Source organism: Loxodonta africana, chromosome 10, assembly GCF_030014295.1.
Source record: "Loxodonta africana isolate mLoxAfr1 chromosome 10, mLoxAfr1.hap2, whole genome shotgun sequence".
Classification (NCBI taxonomy): Eukaryota; Metazoa; Chordata; class Mammalia; order Proboscidea; family Elephantidae; genus Loxodonta; species Loxodonta africana.
In genome coordinates, this window is record NC_087351.1 from 14,750,499 (window position 1) to 14,766,493 (window position 15,995).

The 15,995-nt window shown below is 52.3% G+C and overlaps 1 protein-coding gene across 1 annotated transcript; it reads right to left on the reverse strand.

The window, feature by feature from the left end:
* Positions 1–1,623: 1,623 nt before the first annotated feature.
* On the reverse strand, positions 1,624–15,918 carry SPINT1 (serine peptidase inhibitor, Kunitz type 1). Its single transcript, XM_010598349.3, has 10 exons — positions 15,453–15,918; positions 8,203–8,330; positions 7,852–7,990; positions 7,581–7,751; positions 7,378–7,404; positions 6,939–7,064; positions 6,770–6,820; positions 5,838–6,008; positions 5,174–5,221; positions 1,624–4,736 (listed from the first exon to the last, which is right to left on the reverse strand). Exons 1-10 carry the CDS (start codon positions 15,916–15,918, stop codon positions 4,525–4,527), a joined length of 1,539 nt encoding a protein of 512 aa, XP_010596651.2. The 3' UTR covers positions 1,624–4,524.
* Positions 15,919–15,995: the final 77 nt, after the last annotated feature.

Here is a 15,995-nt window from a genome sequence, read left to right on the forward strand (position 1 = left end):
TTTAGCAGCCTTTGCTGACCATGTTACCTTGCTGAATTTACTGGTGTTTCCTCCCTCTGTCCTCCACATGGTGTGACCTTTCGTGGTGTGGCCTGCTTACCTGTCCCAGGCCCTCCGGCCAGATCCCCTCCCTTAAAGCTGAGTTTGGGTCTCTTTCCCCTGCTCACATCTCCAAGATCCACCAATGTGGCCTCTGGCCTCTTAGCTTTCCCTCTCACTGCCTGGTCCACACTAAGCAGCTTGCTGGCACCCAAACCCAACAAGGCCATGACCTCCACTGCCCAGTTTTTGCTATGATTTTGTCGTTCTTGGAACACCCCCACCCCACCCCTACCTGCTCGTCTCATTCTGTACCTCCTCCAGGAAACCATTTCTCCGCCTCCTCCTTAATCCTCACAGCTGGACCAGTCTCTGCTTTAGGTCAACAAGCAGGGTCCAGCCTGGGGGATACTGAGGTAAGTAAGACCCGGAGTCTGCCCCCAGGAGCTTCCTGTCTAGATGAGAGCAGACTTGCACTAAAAAAAACCAAACCAACTGCCGTCGAGTTGACTGTGACCCATTGTGACCCCTGTGTGTCGGAGTAGAATTGTGCTGCATAGGATTTCCGATGGCTGATTTTCCAAAAGTAGATCACCAGGCCTTTCTTCTGAGGTGCCTCTGGAGGGACTCAAACCTCCAACCTTTTGGACAGCACCCAGGGACTCCAGACATGCACTAACATGGTCCACATGTATGCAGCAGGGCTGTGAACAGTATGAGAATGGAGAGGGAAGTGAAAACCTCCTGCTGGAGCCGAGGGAGGCTTTTTGAGCTGGATCGGGGTGGGGGGGTAAGTCAGAGCTTTCCACGGGCAAAGGGTCATTTGAGGTAAAGGCAGCCACCTGTGCAAAGTTCCGAGAACGGGGCTTCATTTGGGTAGGTGGAGCAGAGGACGGCTGGGGAAGTCAGAGAGATGTGGAGTGGTCTGGGGACAAGTGTATTTCCATCCCTGCTGCCAGCAATCCGGAGTGTAAACTCCAGGAGAGCAGAGGCTTCATCGCAGCTTCATTGCTCCATGCACCAGACACCTGCCTGTGGGCCTCTCCTCAAACCTGTGCAGCAGAGAACACAGTGCCCAGAGCAGTGAGAGCACCCCCTAACGGCTCCCTGCAGGATCTTCTACCGCCAGAGCTGGCCCAACACCAGGTCCCAGCAGCTGGTACTAGGCATAGCACTTTGCCTGGCATCGTCTCACTTGCTCACTGCCCCACCCAGACAGCATGTTCACTTTGTACTATTAAGCACTTACTCTGTGTTGATCATTGTTCCTAGGCACTGGGATACAGAGATAGACTTTAATAAGTCATATCACCCCAGTCTGGGAAGTACTCATAGAGAAAGAACTAATAATGGGGGTTAGATCATGAAGGTGGATGAGTGGCTGGCAAAAGTAGGGTGCTAGAAAGGAAAACATGATGCCCCAGGTGCCAAAGCAGGGTAACTCAGCATCATTTACTGCAGATGGAGGGAGTATGGATGGAGTGTTGGAAACCAGGGATGACACTGGTCGCTTGGCGCTCATACCCAGAGGGAAGCCAGGTAAATGAAGCAAACGTTGCTCTGTGCCCAGGTCTTGTTAGCAGACATAGGCATGTGGAGCAGGGAGAGCCCGACCTGGGTGTGTGCAAGTTTCAGGAACGAGAGCATAGGCTGAGGGATGAATGGTGGGGAAGTGGTCTTGGCTGAGAGCACATGTACAAAAACATGGAGGTGTGACAGTGTGCCCCACCCAAAGGAGCTCCATCCTTCTGGGGTGCTAATGAGTCTGATCTGGGTGCTTGCCTCAGAGGGGTGTGCAGTTATGGAATTCATTCAGCTGTACGTTCATGGCTTCCTATGTAGGTTGTTTTCCACTTGCCAGGAAGTAGGCTCAACCTTTCACATTCCCATTTATGTTTCTGCACAGCCGTTACCACAATCTAAAGTTCTCTCTTAGGCTCTGGACCCTTACTGTAGGGTTTGAATCCAATTCTCCCAGGTGGTTCTAGGACCTTGGGAGCTCACTTAACCTTGCTGAGTCAGTCTCCTCATCTGTAAAATAGGGATAATAGTAGCTAGATCACAGGGCCTTGGAAACCCAATAGGGCAGTTTTGCTCTGCCCCACAGGGTCACTGAGTTGAAATCAACTCGATGGCAGTGGGTTTGGTTTTATATCACGAGGCTGTGTGCAATCACTTGAGCTATGTAAAGCACTTACATACTGCTTTCCATGTGCCAAGAACTATTTAAGTGCTTGTCTTGACAAACTAATTTTTTTTTTCAGTTTATTGTGCTTTAGGTGAAAGCTTACAGCTCAAGTTAACTTCTCGTACAAAAACTTATACACATATTGTTATGTGACCCTAGTTGCTATCCCTATAACATAACAGCACATTCCCCCTTTCCACCCTGGCTTTCCCGTATCCATTCAACCAGCTCCTGTGTCCATTCAATCAGCTCCTATCCCTTTCTGGCTCCTCATCCCACCTCCGGACAGAAGCTGTATTGTGTATCTACTTGAACTATGAAGCACACTCTTCCCGAGTATTATTTTATGTTTTATAGTCCAGTCTAATCTTTGTCTGAAGAGTTGGCTTTGGGAATGGTTTTAGTTCTGGGTTAACAGAGTCTGGGGGCCATCCATGTCTTTTGGGGCTCCTTGTCTGTCAGACCATTATGTCTGGTCCCTTTACTAGAATTTGAGTTCTGCACACTTTTCTCCTGCTCTGGCAGGGACTCTCTGTTGTTTCCTATCAGGGCAGTCACAGGTGGTAGCTGGGCACCATCTAGTTCTTCTGATCTCAGGCTGATGGAGTCCCTGCTTTATGTGGCCCTTGTCTCTTGGGCTAATATTATCCTTGTGTCTGTGATGTTCTTCATGCTCCTTCGTTCCAGGTGGGTTGGGGTCAATTGATGCATCTTAGATGGTTGCTGGCAAGCTTTTAAAACCCCAGATGCCACTCACCAAAGTGGAATGCAGAGCATTTTATTAATAAACTTTGTTATGCCAATTGACCTAGTTATCCCCTGAAACCATGGTCCCCAGACCCCTGCCCTTGCTACTTTGTCCCTCAAAATGTTTGGTTGTGTTCAGGAAACTTCTTAGCTTTGACAAACCAAATTCCTAGTGACTGGCAGTGCCTGGCACATAGGAGCTCAGCAAATTGTTGAATGAATACAAGTAGGATTTTTTGGAGGACTAGGAGAGGATCAAAGAATAAAGGCTGCTGGACAGGAGTGTGGAGCTGCGCAGGGGAGGGGGGCTGCATTCCTGTGAAGAAGCCAAGGTGTCTGTGAATGGGGGGACAACTGGTGACCTGGGCCAAATGGGACCCCCATTCCCAGCCACTACACCAAAGAAAGTTGGAACTAGAGGCCAGGGTTCAAATCTGCAACCCCTCCCCCATCCCCATCTAACACACTAAGGGTGCCCCAGCTACTGAACAGGCTTGTTGGGAGGCTCAGACCAGGAAGAAACTATCCTACACAGCAGCCCTGCAGCTTCTCTGGCCCCCAACCCCCATGGCCCTCTCACCCCTCCCCTCTGGTGGTCAAATTTAACACTTCTCTCCACCCTTAGGGGCTGGGGCAGTTTCGGGAGAGGTAGGAAAACCTGCTGAACAGGGTGGCCAAAGACTGAACCGGTTGGACTTGGACAGGGCGGTCCCATCTCCCCCCAAGCAACTGTATCCCTTCCCTGGCCCACAGAATGGAGGCAGAAGCCCACAGACCAACCCATTTTATTACACTGTGGGTGGACAGGGCCCTATGGCGAAGTGGGGAGGGGGTGGAGAGGTGAATGCAGGTGAGTGGTGGTGGGGGATGAAAGCATGCAGCCCCCCCACCCCTGCCCTACCCCTGGGCCTTTTCTGGCTCTGCCAGCCAGGCCAGGCCAGCTGGGGATGGTCAAGGTCAGAGGGCTCAATATTGGAGGAAGAGGAAGACAGAAGGCAAAGGCCAGACAGCAGTCTTCCACTCCTCTTTGCCCACCTCCATGGCATTAAATAAACAAAACTCTTTACAGCACAAAATATACAGAGAGGTCCTTCCCCCCTGGCCTGGATTGGGTGGAGGGGAAGAGGCAGGTTTGGAGGACAGGGTAGGGGGCCTCCAGCTTCTGACACTGCCTCAGGTCTCCCCACACCCTGCGGTGGCCACAGGGTAGGGGGTAGGCAGTTTTGAACAGGAAACAAAATGTCAGCTTCATCTGAAATCCTAGGCAGATGGCTGAAGAGACAGGTTCATCTGAGTACAGGACTCGTGGCTCAGGGGTTTTTCCTGTCCCAGGCCCTTGAGCCTTTTCAGAAACACCTGCCCCCAGCTCAGCTGAGGCACCTCCAGGAGGAGCTGGAGCCCTGGCCTCTGAGCAGAGTGGCCCTAGGGGACAGGCTGGAGAAATGTGGTCCCAAAGTTTTTCCCAGCCCAGGCCTCCATCTTGGAGAGGAGGAAGCAAGGCCAGGAGAGCTGGTGAGCATCCCAGCTGAAGGACCAAGGCAGCTCCCGGCTCAGAGGGGCCGGGTCGTGTGGTTATAGACCAGGTGCTCTGTGTCCTCGGTGGTGGAGACCGTGGAGCTGGCGGGGGTGGGTGGTGGGTGGTGGCGGTGACGGTGTCTGCGCAAGCCCTTCCTCTGGTTCTTGAAGAAGCAGTAACCCAGGATGGCTATCACCACCACAATGCAGGCGGCCAGGAGCACCGCAATGGCCACCTCCACAGAGCCTGGGGAAGAAGCAGCAGAATGAGGGGCTCCCAATCCTACACTGTATCCAAGGGACCGAGTCAGAATGGGTGCCAGCTGTGGAAGGCTGTGGGTACTCAACTCAAAGCTCTAGCACATGAAGAGCCTGACAACTCTTTAAGGAGTTATGATGGAGGGTTTCTGGTGGGCCTCAGGTCCAGGCTCCAGGTGGCTCTACTTGAAGGAAGCTTGGAGGAAGGCCCGGGACCCTGATGGCCAATACCCGGCATGCATTTTATTATAGTTTCCTCCCTTGCCCATTGCAGGCATCACTATTTAATTATGGCACTCGGTCCCTTTAGGCAACCTCAGGATCCTTCTCAACACAGCTTTAGGTAGTCCCCACTGATCCTGTGGAGTTGATCCTTGAATTGATACCTGTCCATCAACCTCAGCTACAGGGCAGTACAGGGCTTACCTACGCTGGGGGTGGGGTTTTCTCGCCGCAGACCAAACACATCCTTCTCTGCAAAGTGATGGGGGAGACAACAGTCAACGCTGAGGGGCTCTGAGACTCAGCTGCTCCCCAGCGTCCCAGATGCCCTGTAATGGATTGAACTGTGTCCCCCAAAATATGTGTTGGAATCCTAATCCCTATATCCATGCATGGTGTTTTGTTATGCAATGGAGCCACAGCAGTGTAGGGTGCGTCCTAAATCTAATCACTTCTGAGCTATAAAAAGAGAAAATCAGATACAGAAGCGAGCACAAGCGGGCGAAGACAGATGTCATGTGAAGATCACCAAAGAACTGAGGGACGCCAAGGCTACAGAAGCTGAAAGAGACAAGGTTTCCCCCTCAGAGCTGACACCCCTAGAGCTGGTGCCCTGAACTTGGACTTCTAGCCTCCTGAATTGTGAAAAAACAAATTTCTCTTCTTTAAAGCCACCCACTTGTGGCACTTCTATTACAGCAGCACTAGGAAATGAAGACACCCCCCACTGCCATCTCCCCCCACTCCCACTCCAGGCACTCTGGGGACAGCGGTGTGGTCAGCCTGCGCCTTGGGACAAAGCAGAGAGCTCTAGCTAAGTCCTTCCTCTCCCATTTCCACCACCCCTCCCTGCCTCTGCCCTGCTCACTGGAGATGCCACGACAGGACTCCAGACAGTGCTGCTCCTCCTCAAAGTTGTTCTTGTTGCCATGACAACCGCCATAGGTAAAGCGAGAGCAGTGCTCAGTGAAGGGGTTGTAATACCAGCGAGGGATGCTCTCCTGACAGAGTCCTGTGTCTGGCAGGTCCACGCAGTGCCCTGGGGGGAACAGCCAGCAGAGCGGCAAATGAGTCCAGGGGCCTCCCAGCACCATCCACCAGTCTCCCACCATCTCCCAACCTCGCCTCATGCTGGGAGGGGGCTGTGGCTCACGGGGCCTCAAGAGCCCAGGGCAGTGTTGCCAGAAGCAAGGGACACAGATCCTGGACAATAACCCTGGGCACAGAAGTAAACTACACTGACTCATAGAGTTATTTCCTTTTCCATTTCCTCCCAACTTTTCTAACTGCTGAAGAAGCAGCCTCAATTTTCTAACACGGGCTGACCTGCCTTTTTAACCAAGAGGATGGGCTTCAGGTCTGATCCTTGGCAGGTAACAAAATCCAGCTAAGACTCATGAACACTGATTTATTATACTTATTTTTATTGTTGTTCTCCACTTGTGGCAAGTAACAGTGGCTTTTCATTTATGGTAGTGATGTGAAATTTTCTTTTAAAAATGCATTAAAAAAAAGAGTTGATTTATAGAAAAAAATATTCATTAAATAACATCTCAATGCTACGTGGGCATGGCTGAAGTGATGACAGTGTTAAGACAGTGACGGAGGCTTGGGAACCATGAGCCGGAGAAGAGAGCCTAGAAGCTCATCTGGAGAGCTGGGCCCACCCCGGGATCCTTCTGCCCACAGCCTGGCACACACTGCAGGCCCCGTCTGAGCGTGACATAATGAGCGAGGCCGGAAGATCGGGTTGGCGGTGCCAATGTCGGCCCTGACCCTCAGGGGGTGGAGCGCTCTCACCTTTGTCACTGGGGAAATGGAAGCTCTGGAGCTCATCGAAGCCGCTGGTGTCTGCGGAGATGAAAGGTCAAAGGTACTGACCCAATGCGGGTCTCCCGGGGTACAGGGCAGAGCTGTCAGGACCCCTGCAAGCCTCCATGCACAACCCTCTCCCTTTCCCAGGCCTCACATTTTTCACAGGTGGCCTCGTCAGAGGCGTCAGGACAGTCGGGGGTGTCGTCACACTCCAGGAAGCCATCGATGCAGCAGCCATCACCACAGCGGAACTGGGTGGCCTGACAGGTGCCAGAGCATACTGCGTGGGGGTAGGACGGGCGGGGCGAGGTCAGGGGGAACACAGAGGTCACCACTTATCCAGCCTCTGCCCCAGCACAGCATCATGCAGGCCCACTCTTCCCCTTCCACCACCGCCTCGGCCTCTCCTACACACGAGCTGGGCGGACCCTGGCAGGGGTGTGCTGGGCCGGCAGGGGCGGGGTACGGGTGATCCCTCCACATCTTATTGGGGCAGGAATGGTTGGGGTGCGGACATCATATGGGGGTCCCCTATAGGGTCGTTACTGGGTTTTTATGGGGCTGTGGGAAAGAGGGAAAGAAGCAAAGCCCACCTGGATGTTGCCTTTCCATTGAGGGGCCTGGGAGAGAGAGAACAGAGACGTGAGCAGAAGCAGGGCCAGGCCCCAGCAGGGATGACATGTCGGGGAGAGAGCTGGGAACAGGGACGCCCACCACCCACCTCCCTGATCAGTAAGGAGACCACCCTCCCTGGGGGAAAGTTGCCTGAGCCCCAAAGTGGCCTTTGAAGGCCCACCTTGCACATCCCGGCAGGCGAGCTTGCACTCTTCTTCCCGAAGGTAGTTGTTCTTGTTGCCCAGGCAACCTCCGTAAATGAAGCTCTTGCAGACCTGTTCCGGAGGGCTGTAGTACCAGCGAGGGAAGGCGCCCCGGCAGCGGCCCACCTTGTAGGACGCAAGGCAATATTCTGGGGGGAGGGGAGTGTGTGAGAGGGGGGCGTTTGGGGCCAATCAGCAGAGTGTGGCTCCCAGTGCGGCCTCCCCTCCCCTCCCCTCCCTCTCCCTCACCTTCTGTCTGCTTGGCAGACAGCACAGTGACCGTGAGGTTGGCAGTGTTATCTGGCTGGTCTGAGTTGGTCACTGTCAGCTGGAACAGGTAGGTGCCTTCTTGGAGTCCCCATAGCTTCACCTGGTCCGGGTCATTTTTCTATACACAAGAGTGGCCATCAGGCCGGATGCCACCTGATGCCCTTGGGCTTCCTCAGGCTCTCCCAGCCCAATATCTACCCCTGGGGAGAGCAGAGGAACCGGCCATTAAATGCATCCTCAGCTTCTATCACTCCCACCATGTCCCCTGCCACTGGCTGGCCTAGCCTCCAGATAGTTGAGGAGGGTCAAGGACCCAGCCCGGTGCCTTACCTCTACCCTGACAGCCGTGTCACCTTGCAGCAGGTGCCACTCTGTGTTCTCATCACTCCTCAGCACCAGGGGTTCCTGGGGCTGTACCTTCAAGTCCATGCCCGCCCAGGCCTTGGGGACCCGGGACTCTGTGGAGAAGGGGAGGTTAGGTCAACTCCCACTACGGACCAAGTGTCTCCTGGGGGTCAGGGGATCGGTATGGGCCAAACCTAGATCCTACACGGGGTGCAGGCTGGAGCTTACAATTAAACCATCTTTTCTGCTCTTCATTCAGAGATATTGTCTTTGGTATGTTGAAGACATTTTTATGTTGTAAAACCCTTTTTTTTTTTTTTTAAAGCAAATTACTGAACAGCGTATGCCATCTGTCCCACTGCAGGGAGAATATACATATTTATGGAGCCCTGGTGGCACAGTGGTTAAGAATTTGGCTTTTAACTAAAAGTTCAGTGGTTCAAATCCACCAGCCACACGTTGGAGACCCCTATTGGGCAGATCTGCTCTGTCCTATAGGATTGTTATGAGTTGGAATTGACAGCAATGGGTTTACACACACACACACACACGCACACACACACACACATACATATGGAGCCCTGGTGGGCCAATGGTTAAGCGCTTGGCTGCTAACCAAAAGGTCAGTAGTTCAAACCCACCAGCAGCTCTACGAGAGAAAACACCTGGTGATCTGCTCCTGTAAAGATTACAGTCTAAGAAACCCTATGGGGCAGCTTTACTCTGTCTCATAGAGTCACTATGAGTCGGAATTGACTTGATGCTCCCGACATACATGCATACACACGTATATATATATTTTTTGGCTTGTTCCTATTTCCTACGATAAGCAAGTACTTGTGCTGTTTAAAAAGTAACAATATTTTCAGAAAACCAAATAAATAAATGTGTGATTAAACCCATCACCCCTCACTCTGCTGGCCAGAGGCTGGGGGAGGCCCCTGACTGACCACCTGGATAGCGTCCTTAAGCACAGTCTCTGGGCAAGAACCTGGCAAACCCATGGTGCCCCAGGGTGAGCAGCTGAGGAAAGAGAGTGCCTCCTCTGCCACTGTGAACAGACTCTGCCCCTAGGTACAATAGGTCCTGAGGCTACCGTGCCCTGCCTCTACCTGAGGTTTCTCCAGTCTCAGGGTTAGGGGCTGGGAGAGGGAGAAAAGCACACAGCAGGATTTCTGTCTCTAGTGGGCTGAATGGTGGCCCCACAAAATACATGGCCACATCCAATCTCTGGAACCTGTGAATGTGACCTTATTTGGAAAAAGCATCTTTGCAGATGTAACCAAGTTAATTATCTCAAGATGGGATCATCCTGGGTTACCTGGGTGGGCCCTAAACCCAACACCCAGTGTCCTCACAGAGGCAGAAGAGAAGACAGGAGGAGAAAGACAAGTGAAGGTGGAGGCAGAGATTAGCCCAAGCCAAGGAACGCCTGAACCACCAGAAGCTGGAAGAGGCAAGGAAGGTCCTGCCCTAGAACCTTCAGAAGGAGATCTTGGACTTCTGAGCTCCAGAACTGAGAGAATAAATTTTTTCATTTGAAGCCACCTAATTTGTGGTCATTTATTACAGCTGCCACAGGAAATTAATATGCTCCCCTTCAAGAGATTGCAGTCCATTTGGGAGATAAAAGCCTCAGAACTCCAACAACATGAGCAACAGGTGCTAAGTGTACACAGAGAAGGTAGTGGACATTCGGAGAAGGGAGAGACCACAGCAGGCTAGGGGGATAAGGGAAGGCTTTCTGGAGGAGGGAGAAAGGATGTCTTTGTTTGGCTGTGAGGAAGAAAGTGTGGTGTCCTTGATGATGGCAGAAAACATGATAAACCAAAGAGTGAGGAATTTGCAAGGCTAGTTTGGTGGACAAGAAGGAAACAAGCTAGGCTGGGACAGAGCTCAAGGGTCCTGGAGGCCAGACCAGGACATTTGGACATAGGCCCACAGCGGCAGTGACTTTTAAGTATTTAACAACTAGGTTGTTTGTTTGTTTTTTTGTTACAGGAAGGGGAGAGACACTGCTGTGGATGGTGGGTCCAGGAATCCTAAGGGAGGGGTCAAAGGATAGGGGCAGCAGGGGGCACTCAAGAGCTCTCTAGGCAGTAGCAGCTGTTTACCAACCCCCATTAGGAAGTATTCCTATGGGGGTGGGAGGTTGAGTGGAGCAGTGCAGCGGGAGTGGTCTGACTTGGAGGGCCAGCCAAGGAATGGGAAGAAAGCAGGATGTGAGAAACAACTGGGCCACTTCAGGCTCCTGGGGAGTCAGCACAAGAGGAAGGGAAACCAGATTTAGAGGGAACATGTACATTCGGTTACACAGAAGTTAGATTTGAGGGAAGAAAGACCATCCAGAGAGGAAGTGAGCAGCCGGCAGTGGGAGATGTGGTGGGAGCTCCAGAGAGGCCAGGGCTGGAGACAGACCTGGAGTTGCATATTATACTCTGTGAAGACATGTGGTAGGTACTTTAGATTCTCATCATGTGTTCTGTCTGTTGTGATATTACATGCCATGTTGTCATTGTCAGTTGCTCTCGAGTCCAGTCAGTTCCAACTCGTGGCCACCCCAAGTGTGCAGAGTAGAACTGCTCCATAGGGTTTTCAAGGCTGTGACCTTTTGGAAGCAGATCGCCAGGTTTGTATCCCCAGGCGCCTCTGGGTAGGTTCAAACTGCCAACTACTGTGGTTGACTTAGTAGTCAAGGGCTTAACTCCAGCATCTAGGGAACCAGAGACAGGTACTTCACCTGCATTGCCTACATCAGGAGTTGGAAGACTATGGCCCAGAGGCCAAATGTGACCCACTGCCTATTCCTTTTTAAATAATTGGAAAAAAAAATCAAAAATTAAAAGGAGAATAATATTTTGTGATACCTGAAAATTACATGAAATTCAAATTTCAATCTCCATAAACTGGAACACAGCCACACCCATTTGTTTACATACTGTCTATGGCTGCTTTCCCACTATCACAGCAGAGCTGAGTAGCTGTGACAGAGACTGTATGGCTCACAAAGCTTAAGACATTTACTATTTGGACCTTTACAGAAAAAGCTTGCTGACCTGCATCACCTACCTTCATAACCACCTGCCTCAGCTGCGTTCCCAACCCTCTTTACAGATGAGAAACTACACCAGGTGAAATGGCTTGTTCAGGGTCTCCCAGTCACTAACCGGCAGAGCTAGAATTTGAACCCATGTCTGTCTGATTCCACATCTTCTTCTCTCTCCAAAACAGCTGCTGCAGCTCACTCACCTGCTTAGAGATATGATTTTGACTGCTATTCTAATCTCAGGTTGTCGTTTTTTCTTAACGTAGGCAATACATTTACATGATATAAAACGTAAAAAGTACAAAAGTGTAGTGGAAAGTTAGGTCCTATCTTTTTCTTAACCCCTCAGGTTCTTTCCTCAGAGGTTTCTACTTTCACCGGTTTGTTTTTGCGTGTATGTGTGTGGATAACCATAGATATTCTTTACATTCACACGCACGCAAGTTCTTCATCTTGTTTTTCCCTTAATACGGATTGGAAATTATTCCCTAGCAATACAAATGGAGTTCCCTTTTGTTATTGTTGTTGCATAGTATTCCACTGTATAATTTATTTAACCATTCTGGAGCCCTGGTGGTGCAGAGGTGTAAGTGTGTGACTGCAAACCAAAAGGCTGGTAGTTTAAATCTACGAGCTGCTCCTCGGAAACTGTGAGGCAGTTCTACTCTGTCCTATAGGGTCGCTATGAGTTGGAATCAACTCGATGGCAATGGTTTGGTTTTTTGGTTTACCAGTCCCCTGTTGCTTTAAGTTAATTAATTCTTCCTTCCTTCTGCAACTAAGAACTACGCCATGCTGCTTTAGGTCTGATTATAATACTCAATTATAGGGTGTGTAGACAGACATGTAGATTCTTTCCAATTCTTTGCTGTTATAAACAATGCTACAGCCAATGACTGGCTGGCCAGTTGTTCCACACACATACAGGTACAGCTGTGAGATGAAATCCTAGAAGTGAACTGTGTCAAGGCTTATGTGCATTTGAAGTTTTGATGGATATCGTCAAATTGCCCTCCAAAGAGGTTCTACCGAGGGTTGCTTCCAGCGTAAGAGCGAGTGCACAGGAAGATGAGAAGGTAAAGTGATAAGAACAGCTGGTAGGAGGCTGAGTCACAGGGATTCCTCTTTGATGAGACAGAGAAAGCAGGGCCAGTGGGGAACTCAGAGTCACAGACAGGGAAGACCAGGACATGAGTGACAGCAAAGAGAAGGGAGGGGAAGAGTTTCCACAGAGCTATATGTCAAATGCTACAGAGGATTGCTGTTGATAGTTGTTATCTGTAGATTCTGACTCATGGTGACCCCATGTTTGCAGAGTAGGACTGCTCTATAGGATTTTTAAGGCTGTGATCTTTCAGAAGCAGATCGCCAGGCCTGTCTTCCAGGATGCCTCTGGGTGGGTTTGAACCATCAACCTTTCTGGTAGTAGTCAAGCACTTAACCATTTGTTCCACTCAGGACTCTGGTACAGAGGGAGGCCTACAAAAACGCAAAAAGGGAACTTGGTATCAGGGGTTCAGAGGAAATAAGACAGGGAGTGTGGGAAAAGAAAGTGCCTGTCTTGATCTAACCCCCAGCCCAGTAGTTAGGTTGGTAATCAGGTGAAGAGGGGCCAGGCCCTAAGACAACCCCAGAGAGACAAAGCCAAGAGGCAACGCAAGGGGTCTTTGAGCTGGGAGGGCCCTGTTCCTCCCTCCTTGCATTTTTCAGAAAATAATTCGCTCTCTGAAAAAGGTCTACCTAGCAGAAGGCTAGCCCCACTAGGCCCCCATCGGGGAAGCGGCAGGCAGTGTGATGCATCAGAACTTGGGCCAAGTCTGGAATGACCTGTCCCCAGGTAGCTCTGTCCTCTCAAGCCCCAGCCCCAAGGACCAAGGGGCAGATGCCCAGCCCTACCACTCCCTCTTCCCAGCCCCCAAGAGAGCAAAGGGCTCAAGGTAATAAAGCCAGCCCCTCCCCCAGCTGCCAGACCTCAAAACATCTCCAGGAAAACACGGGCTCCACCTCCTAAAGCCACTCCTCTAAAAGAAAGAGCGGGGAGGGGAGAAGGGGCAAGGAGGAAGGAGCAAGCTCCTCCAGCCTGCTACCTCAGGAATCTGGACTGAACTGGCCTGGCCGCAGGCAGAGAAAAGGGAACAAACCAACCCATCCTGGGGAGGATTTCTCTACCCAACACAAGAATCAAAGGTTTAGAAGGTGTGACCACCCTCCTCCCTTTGCTTGCCTTGTCCCTGTCCCCCTAGCCTCCCAGAATGCCTTTACCCAGGTCTTACCCACCTCCAACCTCTCTAGCTGAACCCAGCTGAGAATGGACCCCTTAACATAACCCAACTTCCCCCATTTCCTAGAGTGCCATCCAGGCCCTACCCAGCTCCCGAAATGCCCCAGGAAGTCCCCACTCCACTTTCCTGTGCCAAGCAGGCCAGTCCTGGGGGTTTCCAGGTATGGAAGGTTGGTCCCAAGGCCATGTGGCCTCAGTCCAGCTAGCTCCCTGAACAGCCCTCAGAGTGTGGGGCTCTGGCCTCTGTTGGAGAGGAAGTGCACAGGCACCGCAGGCCAATTAGAGGCATCACCACCTACACTACCTGCCACTTCCTGAGAAACAGGCTTGGGGCCCAGCCTGGCCCAGAGATCATGGCCCCCTTGTCAAAGCCCCATTCCATTCCATCCCATCTCTCCTCGATGACCCAGAAGAGCCACTGCAAGGATAGGGAGAAATGAGGACCCTCAGCGTGGGGGAGGGACTGGCTCAGGAAAAGGCCAGAGAGCTGACAGAAGAGTCCCTTCCCCACTTTACAGAACAGAGACCACCCCCAGGCTCAGCCCAGCCCAGCCCAGTTCTGGGCCCTGCTGGGTTCTCTTCCTCTGGTCTGTCCTGTTCTGGGCTGTCTCAGGTCAGAGTGCTAGGTTTCTACCAGGAAAGTGCTCTGATATGAAAAACAGCACAGGCCCTTTGGGGTGGCTTTGGGTTGGAGGCCCAAGCCTACCATTTACAGGCATGTTACCCTGGGCAAATTGTTTAATAACACAGTCTTAGTTTCTTGATCTAGAAAGTGGGTTGACTGCTGAGAATGTGTGGGGCAGCACTCAGTAAACTGTAAAGTGCTAACAGAAGTTAACAGTCTAGACCTGCCTCTGCACTGGAGCCCCACCTGGCCAGAACAGCAGGTAAAGAGAATGGGGAGCAAAGGTCTCTTAAGGGACCTGGCCCCCACTTTGAACCCTTATCCCTGGAGGTAAACAAGGTGAGTAGATAACTTGGCTACTAGACCCTAAGCAGGGACAGCCCTGTCTGGCTCATTCTAGAAGTCAGCTGGGTCAGCTGGGTCCACACACACACACCTGCCAGGACAGCTGACATCCCTCCCCTACCAGGTATACATATCAGGTGAGCTGACTCACCCAGCAGCCCTCCTCACCCCCCCACACCCAAGAGCCTCCAGGCTATTATGCCTACAACTCCCTTCCACTCTCTTGGATTTGGGTCCACTTCAGACTGGGCTTAATCTCTGGGGTCTGGTGGCCCTTCCCAGACCACCAAAGAGCTAATATGTCCTGGGAGGTGGGAAGCAGAGAGATGCTAACCAGTTCCAAACCAGCCACTGGAGGAGACTATCAGGCTCAGCTGACAGGGCCCCAAGGTACCTAGGGCAGTGCGTGTCCAGAGGCACCTTTGTAGTCACCAAGCTGCATCAAGACACCTCACTCCCAGTCTCAGCCCATAGGTGCCAGAAGTCAGAAAGCCTGGGTAGTTGCCTCCTCTCTCCCATACCCATACCCATAGCTGAAGGTCTTTCTCCAACATCTCTGAACATCTTGAATTCAGAGCCTGGACTGTAGGATGTCACCCTCCCACATCCCCTTTCCTCTGTTTACTATTTTATGCTGCCTATTTCTGAGGAGAAAACCCTGGTGGCATAGTGGTTAAGTGCGGCTGCTAACCAAACGGTCGGCAGTTCAAATCCACCAGGCCTTCCCTGGAAACTTTATGAGGCAGTTCTATTCTGTCCTATGGGGTTGCTATGAGTCAGAATCCACTAGATGGTAATGGGTTTATTTCTGGGGAGGAACTGAGGTAGCATGGATTCTCCTCTTTAACTCTTTTCTGATGCTCACTGTCCCCAGGCCTCCTCAACCAGCCCCTTTCCCGAATCTCCGAATCCACCCAGCCCGGCACCCTGCTCCTTACCTCCAAAGCCCTGGGTCTGAAGCTCCCGGTACGAGCTATAAACCTCTCGCATGAGGTAGTTGATGAAGCCCTCCCTGGGCGCGAACTTGCACACAAAGTTCTGCTCGTAGAGGCAGTTCATGAGGAAGCAGGAGGGGGTGTCGTCCTCCAGGCCGTTGGGCCGCAGCTCCACCAGCGCTAGGTTGCAGCTGTGTGTGGCACAGCAGGCGCGGACGCAGTCCCAGTCGCGGCGCACGGCGGGGGAGCCCAGGAAGGTGGCCCCGTTGCTGACCGAGGCCTCGGTGTCGAGCACAAAGGCAGGCACCCCGGCGGTAAAGAGGTCCAGGCAGGCGGTTCCGGCCGGCGGCCGGAGGGGCAAGGGCGGCGGTCCGGCCTCGGTGCCCGGGAGGCCGAGCGCCCACAGGAGCCACACCGCGGCGGCGGCGGCAGCGGAGATGCGGGCCTGAGCGAGGCGGGCGCCGGCCATCGTCCTCCCGGGGGCCGTCGGCCTCCTCCCGCAGGGGGTCACCTTCACAGTGCCGGCCTCTGGACTCCGAGAGCGCT